Source organism: Xyrauchen texanus, chromosome 17, assembly GCF_025860055.1.
Source record: "Xyrauchen texanus isolate HMW12.3.18 chromosome 17, RBS_HiC_50CHRs, whole genome shotgun sequence".
Classification (NCBI taxonomy): Eukaryota; Metazoa; Chordata; class Actinopteri; order Cypriniformes; family Catostomidae; genus Xyrauchen; species Xyrauchen texanus.
Genome location: NC_068292.1, coordinates 39,861,158 through 39,888,459, shown reverse-complemented (window position 1 = coordinate 39,888,459; position 27,302 = coordinate 39,861,158). Strand labels below are relative to the sequence as shown.

Sequence of the window (27,302 nt, the reverse complement as noted above, 5' to 3'; positions counted from 1 at the left end):
AAAACGAAATCTGAGTATTGGATAAAGCAATGTTAAAAATATTTTTTTCATTGTGTTCACATATTAGATGGGAAAGAAATTACAGAGGGATTTATGGATATCTACTTTTGTTATCCTGTAAATCAGAATATAATGATTTTCGCCATGTTTTAGGAATAATATATTTACAAATCCCTCTGTAAATGTCTTCATAATATAACTAGGTACTACTGAAGTGGAGATTTCGGACTTGGAGTATGAGAGAAAGGTTATTTTGAGAAAACGGGCTTTAAAGATTTATCATCAGCCAATGAGATCGCGCATTCAGTCTTTTTACTTTCACGATTGGTTGCTGATAAAAAGGAAATGACCATATTTGGATCCAACGGGATTGTACAGAAGAGAGAGAGCTTCCTAACGGTGCATGTGATGAGAGGGTGAGTGACGGCAGAGATCGCGGAGAAGTAGGCTATGTTGATTAAGAACGCAAACTTTTGTTGAATTTATGAGAAATCTACAGACGCAAACAGACGAAGTGTAGTAAATGTGTATTTCGGACTTTTTTTCACCACAAGTCTGAAAGAAGACATGTTATTGAAGACAAATATACAAAAATCTCAAAATTGACCAGTAAAAAAAAATCGATGTTTTTGCCTGCCGTGTCTCGCCTTAATATAAACACACACTGTTATCAGTATTATTTTGGACAAAGTTTTGCACATTTCACTTCAATGTACACTGAAGCATGCGTCGTGAATTAGCAATGTGGAAACGGTGGTTTGTTACTGCAGTAATATCACGTTCAGTGCTATAAATCTCTCCGTTCCAGAATATTTGGTTCATAACATCAATCTTTGATTCAGGTGTTTGTGCAACCGTGCCCTGAAGATTTAACAAAAGTCTGGGTAGGCCTAAGTTAAAAAAAAAAAGTAAGTAGGAATTAGGAAAGTATGTGAGAAGTGAGATCAAAATTACCTTGCTTGCTTCTTTCCGCCATTTCACCTCAGTGCGAGAAAAACATGCATCGCTTCTTCTGTACGGAAAACGAGCAATTTTAATTGGTCGTCAATTCACTGTGAGTCTGTGTATCGTAGCAACGAGCACAAGACTGTGCTGTTATGAATCCAGTGGGAAAATAGATCTCGTGTATTGTTTATATATTTCGTGTGTGTATGTCACTATGTGATAGAATTATTATTTGATGCAAATAATTCTAGCCGGCTCAGCCAAACTTTATCAGATGGCGGCTCAATTTGGCTTACGAAATTATTGGCTGGCGGCGGCTGAAATTCTAAATGGCGCAAATGGCGGCGCCTGGCGGCGGCTTCGGGGTCTAGTCCACAGGACTGCCGCATACTGGATGTTTTTCCCTTTTCACACCATTCTTTGTAAACCCTAGAAATGGTTGTGCGTGAAAATCCCAGTAACTGAGCAGATTGTGAAATACTCAGACCGGCCCGTCTGGCACCAACAACCATGCCACGCTCAAAATTGCTTAAATCACCTTTCTTTCCCATTCTGACATTCAGTTTGGAGTTCAGGAGATTGTCTTGACCAGGACCACACCCCTAAATGCATTGAAGCAACTGCCATGTGATTGGTTGATTAGATAATTGCATTAATGAGAAATTGAACAGGTGTTCCTAATAATCCTTTAGGTGAGTGTATATATGCTGTATATGTATATGTGTGTGTGGCTGACCTGTGTGTATACAGTATGTGTGTTTGTGTTTCAGGACAGTAACAGAATGTGGGTTGATGTACATCTCTGAAAATGTCTTCCAACACAATTTCAAGCTGCAGTATGTGTGAGCGTTCTTTAAGGAGTACTTAACTTCCCACAATACTCTAGGGTCTCAAGGCTTGTACCTGTCAATCACTTCAAATCCTCTACTCTTGTGATGAGTGAAGCTGCTTTATTGTTCACAGGCAGTAAAACTCAGAGTAAGAAATAAAATCTGAGTTCAATACAAGTTAAACTTAATTGACAGCTTTTATGGCATAATGCACAAAGATGTATTTTGACATTTCACTCCTTATAAAAAAAAAGCAGGAATCTGGGTTACAGTGCAGCACTTACAATGGAAGTAAATAGGGCCAATCTGTAAATGATAAAAGATTGAGTGAGCACTGTTTCAAAAGTATAGCCACAAGACATAAACGTGTTTTAACATAATTTTAGTGTGCTGAAATTCCTTACTAATCTTTTCTGTGTAAAGTTATATCCAATTTTACAACTTCATTGCCATGATGACGTAAACTCTAAAACAACCATAAAAACAAAGATTTAAACAACTTTACAGCTTAAATAATACACAAGTTTTAACAAAAATAATAATGCAAGTGCTTTATAAAATTAAAAACTCCTAATTTGTGACTTTAAACTCTCCAAACATTTGCCCCATTCACTCCCATTGTAAGTGCCTCACTGTAACCTCAGTGTTTGCTTTTTTTTATTTTTTATTTTTTTTTTTTTTTTAAAAGGGATGAGTTTAAATATTTTTTGCGGTAATAACATTATGCCACGAATGCTGTCAATTGAGCTTAACTTGTATTGAACCTTAAATATTTTGAATATAAAGAAGTCTTTATAGAACAAAACTTTGTATTATACGAATATATATTTTTTTCACATGGATCTCCAGAATACTTACATTTATTTACATTTATGCATTTGGCAGACGCTTTTATCCAAAGCGACTTACAGTGACTTATTACAGGGACAATCCCCCCCAGAGCAACCTGGAGTTAAGTGCCTTGCTCAAGGACACAATGGTGGTGGCTGTGGGGATCGAACCAGCAACCTTCTGCTTACCAGTTCAGTGCTTTAGCCCACTATGCCACCACCGCTACTTGATTCTGGTTGGTCAATTGTGCCTCCCAGTGGCCTGATACTTCTGAACAATGACCCCACATCCGGGGATAAAGTGATATTTTACTAGTCATCCAATTATTGTGCCAGTTTTTCTAATTTCTGTATCACTCTGCGATCTCTACAGGTAATCTACTAGAATAATTTGAATTCAAATCAATATTTTATGTCCATTTATTTATTTATTTGGCAAGTAGTCATATAATAAGCAGGATAATGAGCATCCAGTTGGTAATTTTTGCAATACAAACAACTTAAAGAACTCTAATGTAACCTGCTGGTGGAATTCAGTCTGTCTATTTCTTCTTACATTATGATGTAATTTCAGCTCAAATCATTATTTCATGTCCATTTAATTACTTATTTGGTATGTAGTCATGTAATAAGCATGGTAATCTACAGTCAGCTGGTCATTATAGCAAAATAAAGCCCTTCAGAGTCCGCTTCGTGTCAAGGTCCTGACCATTCGGGGTTTATTTTGCAACAATGACCAACTGTAGATTATCTCGAACGTAACATAAAAACAAACAGTTACATAATAATTAAATACTAGCACATCATTATCTTTCTTTCAAGGATTTTTGGATTAAACAAGCCAACGTTTCCCTCTTGAAGGGAAGATTTCAAAGTACCTCGTGTCAACAAAAGTGTAATGACATTAGCTGTCCACTTTCAAAGGTTGTTGACCCTTATCTCCACTATCTTGTAACTGTTATCTCCCAGAGTGTGTGACATGCCCACTGTTGTTGATGTGGGGGAAAGTGGTCGCACTGGAGGAGGGGGGATTGAGGGGGGTTTCTGGGGAAACATGAGAGCATATCCAGCAGTCACCTTTTACTCACCCACTTTGGCGTATTATTGACAACTGATGCATAATAAATACACTCCACTAAGGGTCCATTATCACGCAATCAATATTTCAAAGAGGGCTGTGCACAAACAGATGTTTCTCCCAGATCCAAGCATTACATGGTGAGGGGTGATATACAGTATGAAAAATCACAATTATAAACGAGTCTATATTTTATTCATCTGGTGGCCCATCACTTTTTTGCCCAATTTGGTTCATTAATCCATGGCCTGTCCCCTCCCCTCGACGCCAGTATGATACATCAGCTGCTCTTCTCAGACGTGCTCTCCCTACGGTGGAATCGAGCTGTAATAGATAGGTCCCGATGGCTGTCCCATCTGACATGAACTTTTGGGAGAAGTGAAAACAAATATTTGAACCTTTGCAGACCCCCATTAGCCCTTGCCACAGATTATCTTTATCAGGGAAGCTGTCATTGTCCATTTCGGCTGTCATCTCCATATTTATTTAGATTTTGTGTCCAGCTTCACACTTCCTGAAGAAGTCTCACAAACATCAGAGAAGACAATAATTTTTTGTACTGTAACAATCTCTGAATCAGAAACTAAATGAAAATGGTCATCATTTACCCACCTAACTTTGTACCATACCAGCCTCAGTCACAATTTATGTTCATTCTATGGAAAAAGAAGCAATGAGTGTGAATGGTGACTGAGGATAACATAAGATTCTGCATGAGATCTCCTTTTGTGTTCCACTGAAAACAGAAAATACAGGAGTGGAACAACATGAGGGTGAGTAAATAATTTTTTGGGTGAACTTTGCCTTTAAGGCTGTATTCAAAACAAGGCATGAACCCCTTATAACTGTACCTTTGGTCACATAGACAACAATAAATCAACACACAAGCCTTCAGAAATCACTTCAGTTAGTTTACTCGTCCAAGTTGCACTTTGTCAAACCGGTTTTAGCTCCATGTCTATATAAAACATAACAATTTAAGTCTGCTGATTGAGCTTGAGCCCTTTTGTCAGCCAATACAGAGAGGACCAGTGATATTTAGAAACTTTCTGATGCTTAGGCAAGCATCACAATTATTAATGTTCATACTTAGGTTAGGGGTAGGGATTTGAACAAACCTTTAACCCTACTATTCATATCTAGTTCACCCAAATGAATGCGTATTACATACCTTCATGTTGTTCTAATCCAGTATGATTTTTTTTCTGTGTGACACAGGTAATGTTATGTATAATGTCAGCCAAAGTCATCATGATATTGGGCCAGTGAGCAATCACCTAGCACCCTGCTAAAATACATTAGAAACCACCCTAGCCCTGGCAACCACCCAAAATATCTTAGCACAGATGTGGGAAGTTTTGATCTGGAAATCACCACTCATATTTTCTTGTAACAAATCTGATTAAACGATAACGATCCTCCAGATAAATATATACAATCTACTGTATAAAACAGTGTTTCATTTTTTTTTTAAATGTATTAATTATAATAATAATCTAAATATAAATGTATTCTGCTAAGTAATATAGTTCATTAGTTGTGTATTGTTGCCAAGCAACACATCAACACTGCTGTACTGTGCTAAAAGATATTGTTGTTAATTAACAATGAAAAATTATCAAATATATGAGTGGTGGTTGTGTAATGGCTAAAGCACAGGGCTGTTAATCAGAAGGTCGCTGGTTCGAACCCCACGGCCACCACCATTGTGTCCTTGAGCAAGGCACTTAACTCCAGGTTGCTCCGGGGGGATTGTCCCTGTAATAAGTCACTGTAAGTCGCTTTGGATAAAAGCGTCTGCCAAATGCATAAATGTAAATAAATGTAAGTATTCTGGAGATACATAAATGTAAATGTAAATATGAATATGAAAAGTTATGAATAAATATGAATATGAAAAGTTATGAATAAAAATAGAATCTAAAAATAACCATTATAGAATTTATTTTATAGGTTTTTATAGGTCACACAAAAACCTCTCTGCAATGTTTTGGGAATGTTAGTTTATGGTTATAAAAATAAAACATAAAAATAACAATTAGTGAACATTCTGTATAGGTTCTTATTAAGTTTCCACACAGAATCCTCACTGCATCGTTTCTAAGTAGATTATTTTATGGTTAAAAAATAAAACCTATTATAATAATTTATTATTAGTGGTGGGAATCACAAGGTAACTGGTGATATGATTATAATATAGATATTTAGGTCACGATACGATTGCTGTTCAAAACTACAATATATTGCGTTATTTCACTCAATGTTTCTCATTCTTCTTCATCAGATTTAAAGGATTAGTTCACCCAAAAATGAAAATTCTCTCATCATTTACTCACCCTCATGCCATCTAAGATATGTATGACTTTGTTTCTTCTGCTGAACTCATACAAAGATTTGTAGAATTTCTCAGATCTATAGATCCATGCAATGCAAGTGAATGGATGCAGAAATGTTTAAGCTCTAAAATCCACATAAGGGTAACATTAAAAGTACTCCAGTTGACTCTGATGGTTAAATCCATGTCTAAGGAAGAAATTGGATAGGTGTGGGTGAGAAACAGCCTTTTTACTTTCACTTTTACCTTCTCCTTATGATTTTGGTGATTCACATTATTCTTGCATATCACACCTACTGGGCAGAGAGGAGAATTTATGACAAAAAAATTATCTTTTTCCTCACCCACAGCTATCATATTGTGTCTGAAGATATGGATCACTGGATTGCTTAAATGCTCCCTTTATGTGGATTTTGGAGCTTCAAAATTTTGGCACCCATTCACTTGCATTGTGAGGACATAGAGAGCTTAAATATTCTTCTAAAAATCTTAATTTGTGTTTTGGGTGAACTGTCCCTTTAAGACAACTGTTTCCAAATCACCAAATGTGAAAATTATTATTATTTTCTCCCCTTTTTCTCCCCAATTTGGAATGCCCGATTCCCAATGCGCCGGGTGGCGGAGGACGAATCTCAATTGCCTCCGTGTCTGAGATAGTCAATCCGAACATCTCATCATGTGGCTTGTTGAGCGTGTTACCGGGGAGACATAGCGCGTGTGGAAGCTTCACGTTATCCTCCGCGGCATCCACGCACAACTCACCACGCGCCCCACCGAGAGCGAACCACATTATAGTGACCACGAGGAGGTTACCCCATGTGACTCTACCCACCCTAGCAACTGGGACAATTTGGTTGCTTAGGAGACCTAGCTGTAGTCACTCAGCACGCCCTGGATTCGAACTCACGACTCCAGGGTTGGTAGTCAGCGTCTTTACTCGTTGAGTTACCCAGGCCCCCTACCCAAATGCATTGTTAAATTAATATAAATGTGCCAGTTTACATTGGCATTGGTTTACACCTAATATCTATGTACAATGCCAATCCATAAGCATGTAAGACCATAATGGCTCCCTATTTCTGTGGTCATGTCAATGCAGCTATTCTTTCTAAAAATAAAATGTATTGATGAATACAATTGTAGCCTTAACACTTTAAAAACATTATTTATTACAACACAGTTTAAACACACACAAGTATAATAGATTTTGCATAAAATGTTAGCCTATTTTATTTGATACAAACATTTTTATCAAAATACTTCAGTTAACAATCCTACTTTAAAATAGTTTTTAGAAAGGGAGGGTGATTATGTGTAAAGCTCGATAACTGCACCTTCTAAGGGACTGTTGTTGAATTCCTAGATCGATTTGGCAATGACAATTTTTTGCCATTACCATAATATTAATGAGGAAAAATGTAACTAATATCAATATTTGGCGTGAAAATATCGATACAATATCACAAGGAAAAAGATAATGATATTTTAACATAGATATATTTTTTCCCACCTCTAGTTCTTATTAGGTTGCCACACAAACACCTCTCTGTAACATTCTGGGAATGTTATTTTATGGTTTTAAAAATAAAACCTAATAATAACCATTTGTAAACTTTCTATATACTGTAGGTTCTTCATAGGTTGTCACACAAAAACCTTTCTGCATTGTTCTGGGAACGTAATAGTTTATGGTTCTAAAAAATATTCTTTACATAGAACATTCCTAAAACATTAGCAATTGGTTCCCCAAAAAATAACCAAATGGGCACCATCCCCATCATTAGGGGAATGTTCTGTGTTTGCTGGGTTAATATAGAATGTGTAGTCACAGGTGTGCATAACTTAAACTTCGAACTCAAACTCACCCAGCCAAAATAATAATCGTAACTATTAATTTAATAAATATTTTTAAAGGAAAGGCACGGTCTGTCAGTAACTACCTACAAGGCTTAAATAAATATTGAACAAAAGAGTCGATAGAATTGAAGAAATAAGAAAATGTGTCTCTCTCTCACCTCTATTGGATGACACACACTCTGTTCTTTTACAGAAACCTGGCTTCTAATTTGCTGATGCACATCAGTTGGAGAGTGTTCCAATCTGTTCCTTTATTGAGTCTGTGAGTAGCAAACTACACTCATGTACCGCAGGGCTGATATTTTTACAAGAAATGAGAAATTTCAAAAATAGATTTGAGCACTCTATGGATGTACTTTAACTGCTTGCATTGTTGAAAGCAAGCAAGAAGAATAAGAAATATAATCGCTCTCTTTTTTGCATAGAATTTTGAGGGATAATCCGCTCACCTGCTCATGTGATATTTACTGGCTTCAGCAATGGAACAGAAAAAGACAAGGCGATTTCGACTCTCAACAGAACTGCATTTACAATGAAAACAGCATTCAGCTTGATTCATTTGAAATGGACAACTGCAGTAAGTGGACCTATTTGGAATGCAACTTATTTCAAGGTGAAGGCCTCATTCATGGATGTGAGCAGACCGAATCTGTGAAAATAGTTTGTGCAACCATTCTGATGTAAATTGTTGCAAATTGTTGCATATCTACAGTACTTGCTTGTGTGATGATTTTGTGTCCATTTGTTTGTTCACCTTTATGTAAAAGATGGACACAAAATAATCTGAACGCATCTATGAAAATAATTTTTCAAACTAGAGGGCAAAATACTTTTACCGTAAACCCATTTTGTATTTGAATGTTTGCTGTGCTTTGTTTGTTTGTTTGCATATATTGTTTGTGTATGTGCATGACAATTTAAAGAATGATTTTACGAACAGTTAAACAGAAACATATTCAGGTCGCATTTCATGAATGAGGCCCGAAGAGTTTAATTTCTGTGCCATTTGCAGCACCGAGGAGAATTGCAGTGTGAAAACAATTATAAAACTAAACAGATTGCACCTCTTTGGTGCCACTAGATGTGCAGAAATAACACACAGCACACTACAGGATTGTTCCGGGTTTAGTACAAGTTAATGTCAACTGACAGCATCTGTAGCATAACGTTGATTAGCACAGAAAATAATTTTGACTTGTCCCTCATTTATAAAAACAAAAAAAGGAAGCAATAATCGTGGTTACGTAAGGCACTTAGAATGGAAGTGAATGGGGCCAGTCCATAAACTCTAAAATACACTTCAAAAGTGTAGACACAAGATATAAACACTACATATTAACATGATATTAGAGTAACAAAATCTCTGTTCTACATTATTTTAATGTGATGAAATAGTTTATAAATTTTAATGTTTATGCACTTGTCCCATTATCTTCCATTCTACAGTGCCTTACTTTAACCACAATTTTTGTTGGCATTTGGAGCTATGGCCAAGTAATTAGCAAACATGCTCTTATATACTAAGCACTGGTGCTTATACAAGCAATACATGTTTTATTCCTGCTCATGACATTTCTGACCTGTTTCCCATCATTTCCCATCCTATCGCACTTTTCTTGTAACTATAAGTGGAAAAATGACCAAAACTTGTACATTGTATCTGTCTCACAGGCGTTCCTGAGGTCACAATCCACTCATCCACACTGACCACTCAGGAAGGTGGAAAAATGACATTTACATGCCAGGTGACTGGAGTACCCACACCTAGTGTCAGCTGGAGAACAGAACAGTTACAGTCCAACTGGACTATTCAGGTACATGACACTTTTATAAATAGGGAGAATATTTTGTGATGTAATATATCGCAGGATGTGATATTCCTAGCACCCTGTCTACACCGGACAAGTCCGTTGACGCGACACAACAGCTTGAGGCTGTCTACACTGGAAGGGTCAACACGAATGTTATAAACCGTTTATTTGTGTTGTTGGCAGTAGTAGTGCCAGTGTAGCGGTAGCCAGTTGGTACGCGATAACTGTGCAGTGTATGAACCTCAAACTCTTGGCCTTAAGAGATGTACGAGTGACTGAGGCTTGAGGCCATGGCTTTTCTAGTCTCCTTGCTAGCATGTCCGACTCCCATGCCAGGGATTGCCAATCCTGCTTGGGGCGGGTAGGACTGGTGACACTGGTGCCGTGACCTGGATGGGAGTGAGGTTTAGGTGGTGAGTATAATGGTAGCCTGCTGGTACATGATGGATATGCAGTTTGTAAACCAGGGCTAGAGCCATGTCTTTTCTAGCATCTTTGCTAGCATGTCCGACTCCCATGCCGGGGATCTCCGGTTCGAATCCCGCTTTGGGCGTGTCGAGTAGTACTGGTGAGACCAGCATGTGCAGCGCAAAATGGAATGGAACACCCGTTTACTGTTGGCATGACGCATCTGGTGTAGCCACGTTGTAAGAAGGACATTGAATGTATGAAGTGGGGCATTGTTGGTATTGGAACAGCATTCCTATTAAACAATCCCTAACTCTAGCCCACCACTCAAATCAAAGTCCAATGATTGGTTGAAAAAAATATTGTTCAAGCCCCTAACCCAAAGCAAAAGCCTAACCCCATCTCTAAAATTGAATGTCAAAGAGTTTTTAACTGAGTCAGTTTAATCTTGTCAATCCTTGTCCACAGCGAGGAATCTGGGGTTCAACCCTGGAGTTGGTGCTCCATATGTGGAATGTGTCTTCTGCAGACAATCTGCACAACCTCACCTGTAAGGCGGCAAATCGAGCTGGTCTGGGAGAGGCCATTGTGCAACTGGACATTGAATGTGAGCCCATAAACTTCATGCTATGGTTCTTTTAGTATACTTGTTTTTGACATTTACATTTACATGTATATTGTTACTTGTTAGCAGGTACATTTTTACTTGTTAGCAGGACAAAATTCAAGATCACTTGGCCATTTGTGTTGCACATCATGTATTGCTATGACACACATGAGATGCAATGGCGTTTGGCGTCAATTAACACATTTTCTTTAAAGGAGTAAGGTCATAACCGATCAGCACGATTTTGCCCATTACCTCAATTTCGCGTTGCATGTAAACACCTTTACGCTCTTTCTTACTGGCTTTTCCAATGTGCGCAAGTGTTGAGCGTGTGGCATGTGGACGTGGTCATGTGTTGGTCTGCGGAAGAGAGAGAGAGAGAGATTGTTTACGGGCAACTGACCGTCATGTGTGTGTTTGTGTCTTTTGTTTGAGTTTTCATTAAACTGTTATTTATAGTGTCAAGCCGGTTCTCGCCAGTTCTCCGATACGCCATAGCTTGGTCCTCGGCCACTCCTCCACCCACTTCACAGCCGTGCCTCCCTGGGTGGATTGGAGGCAGTCCTCCAGCCCCTGGCGGACGGAACGCCCTGCCGCGTTCTCGGGGAACAGAAGGGGTCTCCCCCACCCCAGGCAGCGGTTCTCCCACTCCAGGCTGTCAGCAGCGAGCCCCTCCCCGCACGCGGTCAGTGGTCTCTGACCCTACCACATTTCAGCTGCTGGTACTGGACTCCTCCGCCCCTGGCAGCGGCCCTGACTGCTCCAGGTGGTCGGTTAGGAGCCCCTTCTCCCCTTGCGGTCGGCAGCTGCTCAGTTGGGGTGGATGGTAGTGGTGAGAACTCTACTACGGCGTATCCCTCCTCCTCCCCGGTTTCGGCACCAGTGTAAAGGGATTTAGACGGGCAAGGAGAAGGCATGAACCGGCTTGACAATATAAATAATATTTTAATGAAAAACATAAACAAAAGACACAAACACACACAAGACGGTCAGCGATCGCGCTCTCTCCCGCAGACCGACACATGACCACGTCCCCATGCCACAGAGAGAATAATCAGATGATTTCAAATCTGATGTTTTTTTTCTGAAGCTGATTTTTGGTAGTTGTCAGCATATTGGTGTGCTTGTATATGTTCTCAGTGACATCTCCATCACCAAAGTTATACCCCAAACTTACTAATTAAGGCTAACCAATTCAGGGGCTGTTCACACAGGACCTCATTTTTGCGATTCAAAAGCTACTGTAGGTGGAGCACAATAGAATGGAACAAAACATACGAGACACTATTTTAAAAGCTGAACTGTGTCTATCTTGACATGTAATCTGTGTGAGACACTTAAAAGAAATGTTGCAATAGTCAAATACATCTATTTAGTGCATGTTTACATAGAAAAACATAATAAAAAAACGGACACAAGTTTGGATCCTGTGTGAACAGCTCTTAAGCGATACTTAAAGTTTGAAATCCAGGTTTGAGGTACTTCAAACCAAATCCAACATCCAATATTGGACAATTGCTAAAATGAACAGCATTGCAACAGCCAAGTTTTTCCATCTAAAATTCTCCTGTATGACCACACTCCATACCACAGCAATTATCGTTGTTTATCACCTCCTCTTTAGAAAGAGGAAAAACAGTGCTTGACTTCAGACAAATGTATAGCCATCAAGGGAGCGATAATGACAGTCAGGAAAATGGGATGATAACCGTCTTCACATGTTGTTTGTTCTCTGCTAATGGATTTCTCTCCCCCATAGTCTGGAAATATAATTGTGAGGATTGATTGGCAAGTGTGTTAGTTGCCAGTCAATCAGAGTTATCTTACTGGTGGACAATGGTGCGTTAGCGACCACTGCTTAATTAGCAGGACCCTTATAGCAGTGAGCTAACGAAATCTCTGTGCGCAGGTGCTGCCGTAGCATAATTCAGATCTGTTGTAAGCCTCTTTTATTACATCCAGACAGTAATCGATAATATAATTCCCAAGCGATAGTTATGGTCTTAGCATACTTACTGCTAACTGTAGCTCTGCGGATTAAAAAGTATGTAATTCACCTTCGGCCACCTACCTTAACCGCAACTCGATTATTGAATTAAACAATTTAATTCCTTTCAACTATGACAATTAGAAGAGTTCAGAGACTGTTCAAAAACGTGCTCGACTGTTAACATCAGGGCCAAGTAACAAGGACGGTTTTTCAAACGTAAACTCGAGGTTATGACACAAATGACTGCGATTCTTAATGCGAAGCACTTTCTGGAGGAAGGGTCACGGGTTAAGAGCAGTGAAATGGTTTTGGAGAAGCAACAGGGCTGCACGCATCAGCATGTTCTCCTTGCTGAAAGAACCATTTCCTGTATCCCACCTCCACCGAGCTCTCAAGTGCCTCTTGTGGTTAGGTCCCCTAAACAGATAGGGATTTATTATTTATAACAGGTCAACAGGTTTACTGTAAAGATGGAGCACATTGATTCATGGAAAAATAAGGACGAACGCACCAGTCATTTGAGCTATGCTAAAGAACAGGTACTGGACATAGAAAAGGATTATCCTTCTAGGAAGACAACTTTCTTCTATTATTTCATTGCTACTATCTTTTTAGTAACATAGTGCAAAAGTTTGAGCCCAAAAGTAAAAATACCATTAATCCCCTCCATAGAGGAATAGATTTTTAACAATAACTTATAAACCTTTAAAGACAGAGTTGCCATAAGCTTTGAGGTTATTAATCACCGGTATAAGCATTTGCTAAAGCCATCAGTGTTATTGCATCTTCATTTGTAAAAAAAAATATATAATAATAATTTAATAGCAGAATCTCTGGTGAAGAACTACACTATACATGATCCTGAAGGGAAATGATCCACGAAACAGAAAATCACACCTTTAAACTACTTAGATTTTTGCACATATCTGAATATTTTGCAATAAAATTTTTATATATTGATTATTTATTAATAATAAACAACCTTAAATCAGTAGTTTTATATTTTTATATTATTATTATATTATTTATTATATTATTATATTTTCTATTACGTCATTCATTCACAATGCTTCATGGGATTGTAGTTCATTCCCTCATTCAAGACCTTAAGTTAACCAGATTAGTGAAAATATTTTAAAATTATTTTAATATGAGTAAAATGTTCCTGAAAACACTCTCTCAGCTTAACATACAAAGGTATTTATCAGTTTTCACTTTTAGAAAAAAATTGCACGAAATCTAGTTTAAAAGACGTATGAAAAAGGTTGCACTAAAAACATTACCTTCTAACATTGTGAGAACTAATATGAACTAATATTTATTTTTACAAAAAACATTTAATGTCTGAAAACCGGAGAACACATTTTCTGTAGTTTCTTTCTGCATTTTACGGCAATAATTACAAAACCAATTACACTACAACAAAAAACATATGCATAATAAATATTTCCACAATAGCAATAATAATAGTTTAGTTTAATATGCTACATGACAATCTAACTTAAGCAAAAATGGCTGTTACAAACCAATTTATAGTAATCATTTATACAAAAATGTTAAAGCCCATTTACACATTAAAATGTTAGGTTGTTTGGTGCTATTATTTAGAGACCAACCCAGTATTAAAAGACTTTTTATTACCTAATACACTCACCCCCATGTTGTTCCAAACCCATTTAACTTCCATTCTTTCATTGAACACATAAAGAGAGAGACTCATTAGAACCAAAAAAACAATTATGTAGAAAAGTTTCAGTCTATATTTAATCTTTTCAAACCCATTACAATTAACTTTCTGGGTTCAGTTCCAGTGCGGATCTTGTTTCTAAGAGATCCAGAACAACAACATCACTGGTGTTTCCCGTTTGCTGTGGACAGCAATCCCCCCGCCACTATCAAATGGCTGTACAACAAAACCGCACTCATCGAGACCCGCTACACCTACACAGAACTGATCCGAGATGCAACCGACGGTTCTGTTCAGCATGGCTGCCTCTTCCTAAACAAACCCACCCACCTGAATAACGGCTACTACACCCTCATCGTAGAAAATAAGCTGGGGAGGGATAAGGCCACTGTAAATGCAAAGTTCATGGACAATCCCTTTGACCCCTTTGATCCAGAAGGCATCATTCCGGGTGAGCGCACATCATTACACAACTTAAGTCAAAAGTTTTGAAACACTTACTAATTCTCATTCTTTATTTTATATATATATATATATATATATATATATATATATATATATATATATATATATATATATATATATATATATATTCTTTTTTTCCTTTTCACATTTTAGAATAATAGTAAAGTTATCAAAACTATGGAATAACATAAATGGAACTATGGAAATTATATTGTGTCTAAAAAACAAAATCCAAAATAATTCAAAACTGTTATATTTTAGCATCTTCAAAGTAGTCACCCTTTGCCTAGAATTTTCAGACATGTACTCTTGACATTTTCTCAAGCAACTTCTTGACGTATCACCCTGGGATGCTTTTTAAACAATATTGAAGGATTCATTCATCTATGTTGGGCACTTATTGGCTGCTTTTCTTTATTTGGTCCAAGTCATACATTTTTTTTTTTTACATAATTTTTGTTTTATAATGAAATAAATTAATATGGTGGCACAACTATATTTTTGTCTACAAAACTAATTTCAAACATTTCAGCATACGCCTTCAGATCAAACTATTTATAAGATCATGAGAAACATTTCAGTCAAGTGTTTCAAAAGTTTGGATCATATATTAGAGCCTTTTTTTTTTTTTTTTTAAAGATTAACAGATTTCAATTCCATCAAATAGCATTGTGTCAGTTTTAACTAAATCAGATGAATACAACTTTTTTATGATTATATTTTGTTAAATATTACTCAATTAAATTTTATGGAATTTTGTTTTAAATTGAAGCTGAAATTCTTTAAATCGTAAAATAATTTTTTGGAGTGTGAACAGCATGCAATCCACTGCATCAGCAGTGTTTTACTTGGATTTAAAATACTTATTTATTGTTATAATCTCTTTCCATATGCCAGTCCTCAGTGATGACCCACGTAAGTTCATTTGAATTTCCTTTGATCAACTTCCTTTGAACTTTTGATACTGGACCCTTTTCATAGACTTTGATGACACTTATTTTCCTGGGGTAAATCTAGCATTATAAATGCAAAACTTTTAAATATATATTACTATATTTTGTATAATATTACCCTGAGATTAAAAGAAAAATTCAGCAAACTAGTCAACACAGCTGCAATGGAGTTTCAATTTCAGCCACTAACTGAATGACAGAAAATTTGGCATCTCTTGTCTGCTGTAATCCATTTTTTTTTTTCTGGAAAGTCGTGGAAATGTAGTAGTTTTTTCTTTAGCCATTGAAGCAAATGGGAACTCTGCATTAACATTCGCTAAGGTCTCTCATTTACCTCTACGCCAGAGTCGCCATTTAAATCTCGGAATTGTGAAAAGGGTCCATACTGCAATCAATGAGTGCTTATTACAGTAATAAAAATACTCATTTATTGAATTAAAAATCCAATGTTTTAATTTGAGCAGCTCCCACAAACCACTCAACAGACGATGTTACTGAAAAATTGGAGAGCAGAGTATTTGGGGTAAGAGATGAGTCACATACTGTATGTTTACAGAATAGCTCAGAATAATCTCACACTAAAAATGGACATTTATGTTGACAGGTGTCAGTAGCTGTGGGTCTTGCTGTGTTTGCGTGCACATTTCTGCTCATCGTGGTTGTTGTCATTAACAAATGGGGGCAGCACACCAAATTTGGTATTCATCGTAAGTTATACATCTGCATACAAGTCAACGTGAAATGAAAATGACCCTATTTACTTTCTTAATGCATATGCCTGGTCTTATTGTGTACACTAATGTGCACTTTATAATCTTTCATCCAAATAAATTGCTCCACCACTTAAACCACATTCCTTTTTGGCTTATTTCACAAATCCCTCTTCTCAAATCCTCCCCTACCCTCCAAATATTGGGCTTGATTCTGATATTTAACGTAGACTTTTCACAATCCAAACAATTCCTGATGGATAAAATCAAATTCAGCTCTACATTTTTCTTGTGGGATATCCTGTTTCACTCGAAAATATGTCACATTACAGAAGAAAATGGGTTGAAAGGGGTTTCAAATGGGGTTTAATTTTATATTAAATTGGGTGCCAAACAGCATTAGTCAATACAATGGTCTTAGACTTTATACCAACCCCATCTGCATGGAGGCAGCATGGCACAAAATCAAATGTTATCCGCTACTAATAACATTTTAGAAATACCCTATTTACAGACGTATTCGCCACAAAAAAGAAAAGAAAAATAATGACTTCATGCACCACTAACATGGAACTTTTGGAGAAGGAGAAGATACAGTATTTCTCCCAAAATCCAATTAATGACCAACATCAATTATTTATAGCAAGAGCACAGCAGTTCACTAGTTCAGAAGACTAAATGCTAAATTAGTGTCACTCTGTCTCAAATGAAGACAATTCGGGGTCTCACTACTTTTGAAGAAAAGGGAACTACTGCATAAAGACACATTGCAGAAACAAACCATGTGTGATATGCAATAGCACAAGAATGTTAGCATTAAACAAAAAACTAACAAAACAAATAGTAGACAGTGCAATAACAGGCCATGCCAAAATGACTTTCTCCATTATTATTTTGTATTCTGAATAAGTTCCACAGGATGCATTGTGTTGCTTTTAAGTAATGCACAAAATGGCATCAAAATTCAGCTTCTTCTAAGCTGTAACTTTGCACAGTGTCAGCCTAACAGCTTGGAAAAGTGCTGCCAGGTCTTAATTACAGCATGCAAAGTAAATAGCATCGGGAGCCCCAGCCGCGAGCCAGCCATTAAAGAAGAGTGATGGAGCCAGGCTTTTCAGGTCCACTCGCTCCACTCACAAAGTGTCTAGTGGACCTGATTGCCTCCCTCCCCTGTCACCCTCTATTCCCTGCATTCCTCTTTGTGGTTACAGCTTGAGTGAGATTTGTGATTTGAAGGAGAAGCTTTTGCCTCTAATACTGTTCCTAAAATGGAGGAGATTTGGTTTAAATAAGATAAACATTCTGTTTGATATCAATTTGTATATGCAGTCACAACTGACAGCAATTTGCAGTCAATTTTAAACAACATATTAGTAGTGCTTGCTAAGGCAGGCATAAGCAGTACTATTGCTCAGGGTTAGGGTTAGGGAACAAACCCCTAACCCTCAATACTGAGCTTTGGCAGATACTGTAACTGGTTGGTTCCAAGGTAAAAAAAAAGAAAAGAAAAAGAAAGAAATTATATCTTAAATCCTGTGGCTTGTTGAGGAGACACATGCTGTTACTTTTTCAAGTGATAGGCTTAAGTTTTTTTGACTGTTGGACAACAAAATGGGCACAAAAAAATCAGGTTCCAAGCCACATTTACGGACCAGAATATATATTAGCAGCCACCTGGATCACCCTAGCATCCACACAACAGCATGCTACAAACCACAAGCAATCTTATGCCACCCACAAAACCCTAGCATTTTGGCAGCGACTTTTGTACAGACAAGCACCACACACGTTCTTCAGAACATTTTCAAATCTAGTTGAAAAATACTATTAGGAAAAAAAGTGTAATAACTTCCCCCATGAGGAACTGCACTACACTGTATTATGTGATTAGTGTTTGTTCAATCTGGCTTCCAAGAAGACTGTCTCAGGCTGTACAATCAAGTACTTGAGAACAGGGCTACGGCTTTTAGAGCTTTTTGCTGTACTCTGCATGATTCCCTCAAAGGATTCTGAATTAATTAAAACAATTAGTTTTTGAGTTCAACGTTAAACATAGGTTATTTCTCCTTATTTTATGATTGGCTATTTGAATCAAACCAGGGGTGATTCTAGTTCAAACCTTAGATGAAGTGTGTCATTTCAGCATCACTGGCAGCACCAAATGAACATGCCGTTTACCGAACACTCACCAGTCTGCCATTGTTAGAAAAAAACAGGTAGTTAGGACATGACTGGCTGAGCCGATAATGCTGTGTAGTAATGCTCAAACAAAAATGGTGTGTTCAAGTCATGTCAGAATGATCGTATTTATGAGTTGAGCACACAAACGCCACCACTAACAATGTTTTATTTATAAATAATTATTAACACACTTTCTAAAAAATCTGTGAATTCAAATGGACAATCCAGAAATAATTATAGCCACAATATGTAGAAGGGTTGTCTCAAGTTAATGTGGAAAACCCACCATAAACAGACATGACAGTTGTGAAACTGGACTTACCTATAGGCAACATGATGAGGAAAACCATCCAAAACACTGTGAAGCCCGCAGACTTTGACTTTTGAGACATCTGTATAATATCCATTAATGCTGCATGTTTGACTAAATTAAGATTGAAATCACAACATGACCTTACGAGATAAATTTTACAAGGCTATCTTTTTAAAATATAGTTTACATTCAGCGCTCTGTCAGCATGGAGTACATACATGCAAAACGTGAGTTCTGTAGTTTTAAACTGCAAAAACATAATGTCATGATCCTCTTCTGTCGGCCTTCTGGTCTCTGCTGTTTTCTGTTTGTGTGTGTTTGTCGTTTGTATGTGCATTGTATGGTTGTGTCTCTGTTTCTGTTAGCCGTGTGCTTCCCTGTCCCCGCCTCCTGGTTACCCTTGTCAATCTCCCTTGTTTAGTCCTTGTTATGTTAATTGCCTTCACCTGTTCCTCATGTGTGTTGGCTATATATTGCTCCTTCTTGCTTCTGTTCCTGTTTCTGGTCAGTCCTAGTTTTTATTCCTTATTCTAGTTTATGTTTTGTTTTGTTTTGTTTTCTCACCCCCATAAGAGCTTTGTATTACCTGTTTTGTGTTCTGTTGTTTAATAAAATATATTACATTTTTCTCTCGTTCTTGTTATTGGGTCCTCATTCCTGACACATTCGGTGACACAAAATTGCAAAAATATTTTAGAAGTACAAAATTCTTTTGAAATTTTTTTGTTAAAATCGGTATCGGCAAAAACATTTCAAATCGGTGCATCCCTAGAAATATTTTTGTTTTACTCGTGGATTTTGACCGTACAGATGAATTTGTATGCATTTTTTGTACTGTTAATGTGGAATATTGATGAAGCTTGATTTATTTAGTTGGTTTCACGCTAAACAAACTACATTTCCAATCATTTTCTGTGGCAGCACAAGAATGATAAGATGGATGGTTAAAACAATACCTCACACACACACCTAACACATGGCTTTGCTCTGCATTTTGTTGCCAAAAATACATCTTGCATTTGTCCTTTAAGAGAGAAAAACGGGTCCATTCGTTCTAACTAAAATCACTAGTACGAACTTCCCAGGAGAACATGATCGCAACAATAGAGTACCGGTAATATTTTGACAATGGCCAAAGTCACAGTCAACATTGCAAAAAATCCTTTTCTTATTGAGTATTTTCTGTCTTGTTTTACAGAAAAATATCTTAAAAAAAAAAAAATTTACAACAGGATCGATATTAAGATATTAATGGATATCTTGAAAATCTTTTTTTTTTGTTTTGTTTTTTTGTATTACTGCAATGGCAGATTTTTTTCTCTTGTTTTAATATGATTTTCTAGACTTACCATCTCTTGTCTGTTTGTCTACAGGTTCTTCTGTTCTTGGGACTGAGGATGATCTGGCCATGTCTCTCCGCTTTATGAACTTCGGGGCGAGTCCTCCTCATTCAGATGATAGCATGCTTGATTCCGGCTTGTCCAGTTTTGTGGAGAATCCCCAATACTTCTGTGGCATCATCAAAGATAAAGACATGTGTGAGTAGGGACTAATACCATGTGGACATGTTTTTGTATATACATCCTAGTGATGTGTATACATAAATGTGATTATTATATTATCTGTATATTGCAGGTGTCCAGCACATTAAAAGAAAAGACATTGTTTTGAAGTGGGAACTGGGTGAGGGGGCGTTTGGCAAAGTCTACCTTGCTGAATGCACCAACCTTTGTCCTGATATTAACAATATGCTGGTCGCTATCAAGGTATGATCAATGTTTTACGTTCACTCTGGTCTCTATGTGTCTATATTATCTGCTTTCTTTGAAAACACTACCAGTTTGGCCTCACATGCTCATTACATTTGAGTTCTTTTTTGGTTTGTTCTGTATATTTGTATCTGATTGTCTTTTTTTTATGGATAGACCTTGAAAGTCGCCAACGAGTCCACCCGCCAGGACTTCCAGCGTGAGGCCGAGCTACTCACAGTGCTACAACACGAGCACATTGTACGTTTCTATGGTGTGTGTACAGACGGAGAGCCTCTGGCTATGGTGTTTGAATACATGCGACATGGAGACCTCAACCGCTTTCTAAGGTCAGTCTAATAACCACCAGCCGCTCTCAGAGAATTACATACAGCAATGTGGTGTAGCGGTCAGAAACTAACCAGACAAAACAGACCTTGCAGAAAGAGCATTAATCCATACATGATGTTTTAGTATAACTATAGAATTACCAACAAGAATTGTTTAATTATTTTTGTAATTTAATTGTTTTTATATAATTATTATTATTATTATTTTCATTTTGTGAAACTAATAATACTTCATTGGTCACGCTGTGTATTTAGCACTGTAGATTTAAAAGAAATGGCTCATAAAAGTAATTAATTTGAGATTCAGAGTACACTGGTTGTTCTTGGTGTTTTGCACTGAAAATGAAAAATAACCGGCTCATGTCAGTCATTTGTTTGGGAATCAGAATACACTGGCTGGTCGCACATATTGATTGATATATGAGAACTGGCTCATACTGGGGAGACAGTGATTGACACAAACTGGAATCGAATCTGCATCACCCACAGGAGCACCACAGCTGCAATATGTCCAATATACCAGGAAACTGTTCACACCAAACATGTTCTTCTGGTGTGGGGCCCCTGTGCAAGACACTGACAAAACAGTGAGATGCAGTGCAAGGGTCTAACTTGTTTGTCTAACCAAAACATAAAAACAATTGGGGGAAAGCACAGAGGGATGCAAAAACTTGGCTCCTTAGGCTGTTTTTTTATTAAGCTGGGATAAAAAAAAATATTTTAACATTGTAAAATTGTACACATCACTTTTAAGGCATTTCATTTCCCATATTTCTATGCACAATCACATTTATAGCTGCTGAGACTCAAAGCCCAATCTGTGGAGAATAGCTCGAACGTGAATCCAGCTTTGTGATGCTCAAGTTTTAATTAAGATATGAAGTTCACTGAAGTATGAGTTAACTGATGAGGGACTGACTGACCATATGTCCAGCACAGCTGAGTTTCGGTGCATAAAGATCCAGTCTATTTGCCAGGTGGTTGCTGGGGCCAGATTGAGAGTGGGAACATGTAAATGTTTGAGGGGGAGATGGAAATCACATTTTCATGAGACGAGTGTATGGATGTGACTCCAGTCTCTACAGCAGCTGTCCCTATCCTGCCACCTGCCTGCTGAACTAATGGGGCTCACATACAAAAACTCAGAGCAGAATGGAGTGGCAGAGAGTTTGGACACATATAGTAGGATGAATGGAGACAGTGCTTTGCTCATAGACATGCAAGGCCAGGCGAAGGTTGCCCAGACTCAGAGACAAATCTTCACTTGTAAAACATAATAGACCATTGCAGATGACTGGTTTAACAGAAGGCATGTGTAAAAACAAAGTAATTTCCTTACTTTTGGCATTCCAATCAATGTTGTAAATCACAAATGATATTCCTTCAGTTCATTCATCATTCTCGAAATGGAAGGTGAAGATAATTGCATTGCATTGTAAGTTACAGTATTCAATAAAGTGTGATGTGGTTGGATACTTTTTTGTAGTAGATCATCTGGGTATTCCAGGCATACAGAAAATTCACATAGGCTCTTTTCCTGTGTATGTAGGGAGCATTTTAAGGCATCACTCTGTGCTCCCAACATGAAGCCTAGATTTATTCAATACCGAAAACGTGTCAAATTCGAGTCGTATTTCCTGTGCGCTATGTGCAGGATTTTACTTGAACGATGCATATTCTGGCTGCCAATGTAGAGCTTTCCAAATTGGTCACATATGATGTGCCATTTGGGCAGGATGCTGCATATTTAGGCAGCACACTAGGCATTTGTGCATATACATTAAATAAAAAAAAGTCAGGCCGATCTCAAAATGTCATTATGTCATTTATTACACATACAGAGCGACAGTTCCAAGATCAAATGTCCACTGAGTGGCACTAAAAGCGAGTTAAATGTTCTCCTAAACAGGTGATATTTTTAAGTTTAACAGGGTTTTTAGGTTTAGTCAAATCTAACCTAACCGACAGTGTCATAAAAAGCAAATGTGACAGATGAGGTTTATAAGATTAATGCTCTATCAAGTTTTAAATCAGCAAAACCAATCCTAAATTTTAACTAAACGATAGTGTAAAAGTAAGTGTGACATGAAAAATGCAATTGCTAAAGAAACCACATCATTTTGTGGTGCTTCTATGACACTTTCGTCTCACCTGTTGACTCATGTGCACTGTGTATGGGGCATGAAGCGACACTAGGTCCATCCATCCATCCATCTTCAACCGCTTATCCGAAGTCGGGTCGCGGGGGCAGCTGCTCCAGCAGGGGGCCCCAAACTTCCCTATCCCGAGCCACATTAACCAGCTCTGACTGGGGGACCCCGAGGCGTTCCCAGGCCAGTGTGGAGATGTAATCTCTCCACCTAATCCTGGGTCTTCCCCGAGGCCTCCTCCCAGCTGGACGTGCCTGAAACACCTCCCTAGGGAGGCGGCCAGGGGCATCCTTACCAGATGCCCAAACCACCTCAACTGACTCCTTTCGACGCAAAGGAGCAGCGGCTCTACTCCGAGCTCCTCACGGATGACTGAGCTCCTCACCCTATCTCTAAGGGAGAAGCCCGCCAGCCTTCTGAGGAAGCCCATTTTGGCCGCTTGTACTCGTGACCTAGTTCTTTCGGTCATGACCCAGCCTTCATGACCATAGGTGAGGGTAGGAACAAAAATTGACCGGTAGATCGAGAGCTTTGCCTTTCGGCTCAGCTCTCTTTTCGTGACAACGGTGCGATAGAGCGAGTGCAATACCGCCCCTGCTGCCCCGATTCTCCGGCCAACCTCCCGTTCCATTGTCCCCTCACTCGTGAACAAGACCCCGAGGCACTTGAACTCCTTCACTTGAGGCAATACCTCATTCCCTACCTGGAGTACGCACTCCATCGTTCGGTTTCCTGCACTTTTGGTTTTTGGACACTAGGTGTCCAATTTAAATCACGCCATGCGCTGAGCCATGTACGTGTACTGCTGACACAAGAGCAGGCAAGTATTTCACGTGCAAAGGCGACCAGTTGTGTCAGGATGCACGTACACTTCCCCAATGCCCCATAAAACAGTGCACAGGACTCGTAACACTGGTTTTTTACATCGCAAGTGCAATGCTCTGATTTGATCATGCCTGAACAAGCTTGTAAATGTAGATGATGTAATGCAAATATTAAAATGAATCGTCATACAAGTCATGCAGTATATTAAAAGACTTTTGATGTCATAAGATAGCATTGTTTGATGAACAGGGTGAAAAGTATCTGCCGTTTTAATCCTGATTTTTGTGAAAGTTAATAGAAGTCGCTGTTGCATCCCTATTGTTAATTTCACCAGGAAAGTGCAGTGATACGTACAACAAGCCACGTAAAAATAATATAGCAAATACGTAGGTATAGTAAGGTGATTCTATGAGACCAGTTTGAACATAGTAGTGGTAGTAGTATGGTTGGTAGAATGCTGTTCGGAACATACCCAAAATCTATTAAATCTGGTCAATGGCTTTAAACAGCTGTTGGATGATGTGCATCTCTTGTGTTCAGGGCTCATGGTCCAGATGCCTGTATCTTGGATGAAGTGAAAGTTCCTCCAGTAGGTCAGCTGACTCTTCCTCAGATGCTCCAAATCGCAGCTCAGATAGCCTCTGGCATGGTGTATCTCGCTTCTCTGCACTTTGTGCACAGAGACCTGGCTACCAGGAACTGTTTAGTTGGAGTAGGACTGGTGGTGAAGATTGGAGACTTTGGCATGTCAAGAGACATTTACAGCACTGACTACTACAGGGTAAAAGAGCACATCTGTGTCACATTTAATTTAAAGAAAGTTCACCCAAAAATGAAAATGATGTCATCATTTACTCACCCATTATATTGTTCAAAGCCCATGTGACTTTTTTCTTCTGTAGAATACAAAAAGAGACTTTAGAGAGAATGTTAGCTTAGGAGAAACAACTGAGATATTAAATAGATGACATTTGTGATTTTATCCTACAGACAGTCTATTGGCACTCCAGCAGAGATATATGGACGTTTACATTTATTCATTTAGCAGCCACTTTTATCCAGTGCAACTTCCAAATGGATGTCATTTGTTGTCTTTGATACCTATAGGTTGGTGGAAGGACTATGCTACCAATTCGCTGGATGCCACCAGAAAGTATCATGTACAGGAAGTTCACCACAGAGAGTGACATCTGGAGCTTTGGAGTAGTCCTCTGGGAGATCTTCACCTATGGAAAACAACCATGGTATCAGCTATCCAACAGTGAGGTACAGTACTAAATTTGGTTTTGTAATCAAATGTCCAGTGTTTCTTCAAATTTCAAACTCATTCATTTGGAGTGTTTAAAACAATGCAACCAAAAGAACAGCCTATAAAGGAATAGTTCACCTAACGTTGCTCCAAACATTTATGACTTTCTTTCTTCTGTGGTACACAAAATGAGTTCTGCAGGAATCACACATACTGAAAGTGTATGCCTTCAATTCATAGCTTTGGATAAACACAAGAATTGCATAAATTAAATGAAGAATTTTCATTTAGGCTTTCTGGTGGCATCTAAATGATTCACAGTAATTGTGTACTATGCTGGCCAGTGAGCTAGAGGCAAACAGACAAAACTACTGCAACTCTCATTGTGATGTAAATATCAATTTTGGGCTGGATGAGACTGTGCTTTTAAGCACTTATGAACGAGAAGATCAATAGATTTTTAGGTACCAGAGTGATCCAGGCCTCACAGATCAGGCACCAAAAAGTGGATGCTGGTGTGACCACAACTGCACTATTATGCTGGAGAGGCCTCTCTTCTTTCAAGAGAGAGGTGGATCACTTTTCCGCCAACTCGATTTTAAACCGATTAAACCTCATCTTCGCCTCGGTCGATGTTGTTTAATGTTGTTAACCTAATCCTTCCCGAGCCAATGATGGACACAGCTAATTATCGAGAGCCTTATTGTAGGGGGCAGAGATGGATCGTTCTTGACTTTTCCATCTGCAAGGGGAGACTTTCGGAGGGGTCAATGTGAATTTTTGTTTATTAATTTCAGTGATTGAAAGCCTGTTCAGTATGATGTTGTGAGGTGTTGATATTTTAATTTTTTTTCCTCATTTGATTTTGAGGCAATGCTATAAAGGCTTGATGTCACTGCCATTTTAAATAGCGACCAGGAAGAGCCATGTTGAGAGTGAACCACTGTCCTTAATACAAGTTGAAGGGGGTCATATCACAAATAATAAATTTGCTCAGCAAAATGTTTCTTAGACCCTAGGTTTTTTTTTCTAAAGCAAATAACACAATTAATAATGTTAATACTTTTAATAGGCTAACTTTTATTTTTAGGGTTTGAGATTTGAAAGAACACTGTAACTTGTCCTGCACTGTTTGCACTACAGATATGACAGACATCTCAAATGATGTGGCTTGTTGAGGAGAGGTGTGCTATCACATTTCTATGTGATCGGATGTATTATTATAATCTGGCAAATAGTAAAATGGGTGAAAAGTTTCCATAAACTTACATTAAAGGAGGTACACAAGCCATATCATCACAGAGACCAGAATATCACAGAGATTTGGGGGTGGGCTCCCAGTAAGCAACCAACCAGAACACCCTAGCAACCACACAGAACACACTAACAACTCCCAGAGCACAATAGTAACCACCCAGAACACACTACAAACACTCTAGCAGCAACCTGCAGCACACTAGCAACCATCTGGAACACACCAGCAACAACCTAGAAACCACCCAGAACACACAAGCAACACACTAGCAACCACCCAGAACACAGTAGCAGCACCCTAGTAACTAACCAGAACACACCAGACACACACTATCAACAACCAGAACACACTAGTAAAACCTAAAAATACACAATAGCAACACCCTAGCAACCATCCAGAACACACTAGCAACACCCACAACACACCCAAAACACAATAGCAACACCCTGTGAACCACACAGAACACACTAGCAACAACCTAGTAACCACCCAGAACACACTAACAGCACCCTAGCAACAACACAGAACATATAAGCAACACCCGAGCAATTACCCAGAACACACTAGTAAGACATAAAACACAATAGCAACACCCTAGCAACCACACAGAACACACTAACAACACACAGAACATGCAAGCAACATTCTGGCAACCACCCAGAACACACGAGCAACACCCAGAACACACTATAAACACTCTAGCAGCAACCACTCTGAACACACTA

The 27,302-nt window shown here is 38.3% G+C and overlaps 1 protein-coding gene across 1 annotated transcript in view; it reads left to right on the top strand.

The window, feature by feature from the left end:
• Positions 1–27,302, top strand: part of LOC127657476 (high affinity nerve growth factor receptor-like) — a 37,742-nt gene that overhangs the window by 9,502 nt on the left and 938 nt on the right. Inside the window, exons 3-16 of the mRNA XM_052146285.1 lie at positions 1,716–1,787; positions 8,069–8,137; positions 8,301–8,452; positions 9,547–9,689; positions 10,563–10,701; positions 14,497–14,829; positions 15,741–15,758; positions 16,258–16,319; positions 16,401–16,503; positions 20,374–20,538; positions 20,636–20,766; positions 20,926–21,098; positions 24,614–24,854; positions 25,181–25,339. Of these exons, the coding sequence (XP_052002245.1) occupies positions 1,716–1,787; positions 8,069–8,137; positions 8,301–8,452; positions 9,547–9,689; positions 10,563–10,701; positions 14,497–14,829; positions 15,741–15,758; positions 16,258–16,319; positions 16,401–16,503; positions 20,374–20,538; positions 20,636–20,766; positions 20,926–21,098; positions 24,614–24,854; positions 25,181–25,339 (1,960 nt within the window). The remainder of the gene's footprint in view (positions 1–1,715; positions 1,788–8,068; positions 8,138–8,300; positions 8,453–9,546; positions 9,690–10,562; positions 10,702–14,496; positions 14,830–15,740; positions 15,759–16,257; positions 16,320–16,400; positions 16,504–20,373; positions 20,539–20,635; positions 20,767–20,925; positions 21,099–24,613; positions 24,855–25,180; positions 25,340–27,302) is intronic.